This window comes from Monopterus albus, unplaced genomic scaffold (genome assembly GCF_001952655.1).
Source record: "Monopterus albus unplaced genomic scaffold, M_albus_1.0 scaffold67.1, whole genome shotgun sequence".
Classification (NCBI taxonomy): Eukaryota; Metazoa; Chordata; class Actinopteri; order Synbranchiformes; family Synbranchidae; genus Monopterus; species Monopterus albus.
The window spans coordinates 1,988,974-1,995,202 of record NW_018127947.1 but is presented as its reverse complement, the minus strand read 5'-3'; the positions used below and the strand labels follow the sequence as shown (position 1 = coordinate 1,995,202).

The 6,229-nt window shown below is 43.8% G+C and overlaps 1 protein-coding gene across 1 annotated transcript; it reads left to right on the top strand.

Annotated features, from left to right (window-relative positions):
- The first annotated feature begins 3,910 nt into the window (after nt 1-3,910).
- Nucleotides 3,911-5,215, top strand: atoh1c (atonal bHLH transcription factor 1c). Its single transcript, XM_020604776.1, has one exon. It carries the CDS (start codon nt 4,390-4,392, stop codon nt 5,041-5,043), a length of 654 nt encoding a protein of 217 aa, XP_020460432.1. The 5' UTR covers nt 3,911-4,389; the 3' UTR covers nt 5,044-5,215.
- Nucleotides 5,216-6,229: the final 1,014 nt, after the last annotated feature.

Genomic DNA, 6,229 nt, shown 5'->3' with positions numbered 1-6,229 from the left:
CAGTGGTGCGGTGGGTAGAGCAGTCGTCTCCCAACCAGAACGTTGGAGATTTGAATCTCGGTGCCTGCAGTCGAAGTGTCCTTGGGCAAGACACTAAACCCCCCGATGGCTAGAGCCATCAGTTGAGTTGACACCGCAGATGGCGGAACCCTAAAGCCAGGTCTGAACCCTCAAACAGCCCTTTGAAGGGGGGAGGACTAGACAGCATGGCAACACTTTCACTGCCGTGGTATAAACTCAAGTCAGAAGAAAAAGAATCAATATGTCTTTTGATCACACAAAACAGAGAGAGAGTCAGACAATGGGTAAAACTGAAAAGGGAAAGAAAACTGAAGAGGAACAAGAAGAAGAAAAGCATTAAGGGACCTAATGGGAAACTGGCAAATTGCAATTAAAAGCACAAGTGATGTTACTGTTTTACAAGTATAAAAACAACAGTTACTGGGATACTGCATTGACTGTGTATGATACATACACTGACCTGTCTCGCTGTAAACACACAAACTCCACACTGGAGAAAAGATTCATTTCTCCATGACAGAAATTCTCTCTGTGCTGCTATGAGCAGGTGGAGCAGCTCAGTGGGTGGAGTCAAACACACGAATCACATTTCGTTCACAAAGCTTTGCTTTACTTCTAAATGTGAACAGGATACTCTTTGTCTGCTCCTTCTAAGCTTCAGAAGAAACTACATGCACAGAAGGCAAGAAACACAACTGGGGAGCATTTTCAGAAAGTGATCACATCTTACAGAGAGAGAGGACATTCAGAAGTTCAGGACCATTTTCAAAAGTGAGAGCAGTGACAAGTCGGGGTCCTCGTGTACAGGAGAACAAACGTATATGTGTGAAGGAGGGACAGTGAACGCTTCAACACTCACAGGGAAAACATACCAAAGATATGGAGCACACATTTAGTCCTGAGGGGGGCAGCCTTTAATTTGTGGAGCAACATATCTGATGAAGCTTTTCATGGCCGGACACACGCACACACACAGCTGACCTAATCAGTGAGCAGTAATTGGAAAGTGGGTCCTGTGATATATAGTGAAACAAACGAGTGTGTGTCTAAAGGGGGACACAATGAGGGAGGAAGGAAGGATCACTGGTGTGAAATGAGACTAATGAGTGTGTCCAGGGCTTTATGTGTGTGTGTTTTTGTGTTCATCCTTGTGTGTGGCCGTTCTTCCATGTATGCCAGTGTATGGCCATCGATCCGCATACCCTATCTCTGTGCTTTATCACGACTTCAAAGAGATTTTGTCACTCTGGAGTCCGGAGACATCGAGCCGACAGTCGGCCGGCGTCGGGCCATGTGTAGACGACTGTCACCTGCAGTTTTTCCGCTGCATCCGTGTGGGTGACTCACCGTGTCAAATCACAGAGAAAGACCCCTCTAATTGGCTGTGCAGAGCCTAGAATAAGTCATGTTTCTTTTTTCACGAGCAAAACACCAGTGACACAACAGGACAGAACATCACAGCTGCAGCTCCTTTGTTATGTTTGTATTCCGAGCATATGGTGCGGTTGTTTACTACTTCTACTTGGTTTGGTGTCTTTCAGTAATTGTATATTTTATATTAATTATGTTTTATACTGACTGCAAACATAAAAGTGAAAATTAAAAACAAAACTTAGGACTGATGTTGTAGCTGATGGACTTTCAAGCACAAAACTGATTATTTTCTATATTTTTGTAAACATTTATCAGCTTGGTGATGATGAAACTGAAACAAATCAAACATTAGACACGACCCCAGGAATTCTGTGCCAGCTGTTTACAGCTGTGATTATTGGACAGCTCCGGTTCTCTTCTCCATCTGTGACTAGTAGATACTGCAGTGCCGATGGGAAGTAACGCGACTGCCATAAAATAAACAGAGTGAAATGTTCATCTTGATCTCAAGCAAGCTTCAAGTCTTTGGCTTTCTATAGCGAACTGATCAATGGCAGGAAAATTGTTCTGTGTGATTTGGAAATTGGACACCTTGAAAGCAAAGTGTATGTGATTTGTATGAAACTGGGTAGAAAGTGCTGCACCACCATGGACGCTACCTCTCTGAATCAGTGAAGGGTTTGATCTGCAGCCCGTGTCCGTCCTCTGGCTGCAACGAGCCATTTCATTGGGTTTAATAAAGCGAAGCGTGTTAGCAACTGAAGCAACTCCAACCACTAACCGCTTCTAATTTCATTTCTCTTGCCCGAAGAGAATTAAAATCTGTATTTTGCTTGTTCTTCAGTCAGTAATAGATCAATACCAGCCTGTCTGCTGAGATAGTACAGATGTAAACATCCCTTCACAACATCAGAAAACAATTTAGATTCAACACTTCATAAGGCTCCACTGTTGTCCTGAAACTATTAAAATACACTGTTTGCACATTTTCTTTAATTATGATGCAAATGTGGATTATTCTGCCGCTGGGAATAGTCCCCAACAAATGAACAATTTCCTACCATTTGTTAAAAACTAGTGACTGGCTGCTGTAGGAAGTTACTGAGAATTTTTTTTTAATTGAAATGAAATATATTTCCTACATACTTGTGAGTTGATGCTGTACAGAAATGAGTGAAGATCAATCATTGCCTGGAAAGAAGAATAAACACAAAGATGTAAAACAATGATTTACTCTGAAACATGATGCATCTACGTACATTGGGCTGTTTTTCTAAAAAAAAAAAAAAAAAAAAACATGAAAATGCCTGCAACTTGATGGAGTCTGTGCAAAGCCTCCAGCCAAACTTTGCAAAGGAACAGAAGATCCCATGTGGGCAGTTCTGCAGGCGTCATCTGAAGGCCTGTCACGGCGGTGTGAGGGTTTGATCTGCGGCCTGTGTCCCTCCACTGGCTGCAATGAGCCGTTTCATTGGGTTTAATAAAGCGGAGCGTGCCAGCAACTGTCATCTGAGCCTGAAGCCAAACCTCCCCACGTGCTCCAGATTGGAGAAAAAACCAGAAACAACCCCACAGCCTCAGACAGCAAGGGTCCTCCAGGCCAGAAGGAGTCCATTATGCTCCTGTAGCCATCTTTGGTGCCATGCTGTGGCAATTGTAAAGGCCTGGCCCGGCAGAGTGCTGGCACACGGCGCTCAGGACATGCTGCTAAATCCCATCCTATGGAGACAAAGCTGCCAGTTACTGTCAGTCATCATCAGGCCTGAACCTCAGGTAGCTGCAGCGCTTTTAATTAACCTTAAAAACATAATGAGCTTTAATATGAGACATCACAACACAACTACAACCTGTGGAGGACACAGAATACGAACCAAAGCATTGTTAAAAACCTGTCTACTGAAGGTTAAAATGTGATTAGGTACCGTTTTAAACGAAGTGTAAATATCCCTCATAAGGAAAAACTGAGATCCAAGAGAGCAGAGTTACAAGTAAGACACCAATTAAAAAAAATAATAAAAAAAGGCATAACTACAGAAATATTAAAGTCCAAAGTCTTCCTACACGTCTTCCCCAAAACATTTTAGATTCACTCAGTTGCTAATGAGTCTTCCTGTAAATGTTTTCTTCCTCATTACAAAGGCCCCAAAGCCTCCAGGTATAAAATTCAGGGCATGTTGAAGCTCTTGTTGATGTTAGTTTGGTTTCTTTATTGATTTAATAAAATAAATCAGAGTCTAAAACTAGACTGGAATTAGCTCATGAACGACCCATCACGTTTCCCATGCGTTTTTAACTTTAGAATAAGCTCAGCACAAATAAGGAAACGGAAACATAATGGAGGACATGACTTCACTGCCCAGAATGATAGCAATGGTTTTAAACTATACAAAAAGTTACACAATAGGAAGGTTAAATCAAATCAACTTAACTTATATAGAACTACTGTGCACATTACAATCACTTCAGTAGGAACATTACATAAAGATAACTTCGACTAAAATCACTGTGTGGCCCCAATCAAATCTCAAACTGTTCTGTACCTCGATTCTTGTTAAAAGGTGAAGGTTTATATTGTATCGTACATGAATAGACTACTGCTTTCATACGTGTGGCTCCCCTGTAAAACTGGCTGCTGGTTATAATTTACTCTACTTTAAATTTACCATGACACCAGCTCTCATCCATCCTTCCTTCCTTCTTTCCTCCCCTCCTTGCTTGGCCGCCTCCATGTATCGGCCCACAGCGGCGCAGTGAGACGCTTCTAATCCTCTTTTGATGAACTTGGTTAATAGAGCCCCTGCGGCGGACTTTGGCTCTGTTCATTAGGCAGCACACGACCCTCTCCACGCCCCCGGAACAGGCACTGCGCGTCTCCGCGCCTCCCCTGTCCATAAATTCACCAATAAAAGTGAGGAAAGTTGACTGTGTGTTGTTAATCTGTTGTCAGTGAACTGACTGTTTGCGCTTATTGGCACAAGTTTGTTCAGAAGAGCGATGCCGCCGCGTAAAAACCTCTTTGCGTCTTTCCTATCAGTTGACCGGGAGGGAGGGGTCGGCCCCGAGGGCCCGACGCCTTTCCACGCCGATATACATGCTCTGCTGCAGCGGAGCCCAGTGCAGGAGCGGCCGGGGGCAGAGCGCACGAGAGTCTGCTGCGACCACCGTGACCCTCCGTGCGCCATCGTGGAGCTCCGGCTAGGCCCCGCCGGTGGCGCGCTGCATTACCTCCATCCAGACAAGTGCGCACTGGAGCGTGCGCAAAGGCGGCGACGCCTTGCTGCCAACGCACGGGAGAGGAGGAGGATGTTGGGGCTCAACGTCGCCTTTGACCGGCTCCGGAGCGTCATCCCCAACCTGGAGAGTGACAAGAAGCTCTCCAAATCTGAGACTCTCCAAATGGCGCAGATTTACATCGCCACGCTCAGCGAGCTGCTCCAGGAAGGCGCCTGCGGAGCCTCGGCACCGATCCGCACACCGCGATTCTCGGAGTCCGCTCAATCCTCACCTGGGGCCCAAGTGCCGGCAGGGGAGCCATCGGGGCCCGCCAGGGACTTTCACACCGGGAAGAGGAGCGGAGGGCGTGTGCGCACAGAGGAGGAGCAGAGCAGTGATGAGGACATATGGGAGAGAACGACGGAGACCAAGTGACATGTACAGACATAACAGAATGAATGTTTAAAAATGTGACTTCCTACTTTTATACACTACTGTGATGTAATTGTTCCCTGTCCTTTAGTACAAAAGCTCCTGTTTTAACGTTTTTATTGCCTTCACTAAAACGCTACATACCTTAAAACGTTTTCTGCCAGTAACATAAAGACCATGGATGTGTTGTACAGTTTTTCCTCCCCCCCCCCAACACCACCTCACAGGTAGCAGCAGTTTCTTTTTGAAAAGGGCAAGTTTTTCCAATCATCTGACAAAAAATACTGCAGATGAAAAAAAGTAAAAAGTATTTTTTAAAAAGTTGGTTTTTAATCTCTGGGCAGATCGCAATGAAAAAGGAACAACAAATAGAAATGAAAGAAAAGAAAGGAGCAAGAACTAAGGAAAGTATCAACTTTTATTTTAAAATTATGTACAGGTAACCAAAGACATCAGTCTGCAAATGGGTACAAAGTTTTCCTGCAGTTGGCTTGTAAAGAACCTCGGTCTGTCTCCAAAACAACACCACCACTGGGAGAAAAGGCTTTAGAAAATTAAAAATAGAGTCAGATTCAGAAAAAGTAGAGTCTACCGGCCTAAATTTAAATTTAATTCCCCCAAACCCCACCCTGCCCCTTACCCGCCAGCCTCTCCTACATGAGGAAACAATCTATGTACAGACTATGTACAAAAGCTCTTCCGTTCATTCTTACAGACGTCTGTGAATAAAGCTCTTGTAAACTTTAAACCAAAAAGGAGCGCGAGGGTTAAACTGTACGTGAATGACACAGTGTGCATGAAACTGTTAAGACAAATAGAAAATAACAGCAAGATCCTGCTTGATGGTACCTGCTTCCAACTTTAACAGCTGATGACATTCAAAAGAACTTGTCCATCTTCAAAAGATAAGAACAACATACAGATTCCCAGAGATACAAACACACTTTGGAGCAGAGAAAGGAATAAATTAACTACCACTAAAAAAAGAAGTCACATTGTTTTATTCTCTTCTTAGAAAGTAGCCCATCAAACCTAAAGTGAAGTGCCTTAAGGTTAAGGCTTGTTAAAAAAAAAAAAGATTTTCAAATAGGAAGTGACATTTTTCACATTCAACATCCTACACTTATTTTCCACACGACAGTGTCACTGTATTAGCTTACTCGGTTTCAGTTGTAACTAATGACCTTGG

Excerpts from the sequence above, each read along its gene's own strand:
- atoh1c (XM_020604776.1), top strand. The coding sequence starts at position 4,390 with ATGCCGCCGCGTAAAAACCTCTTTGCGTCTTTCCTATCAGTTGACCGG.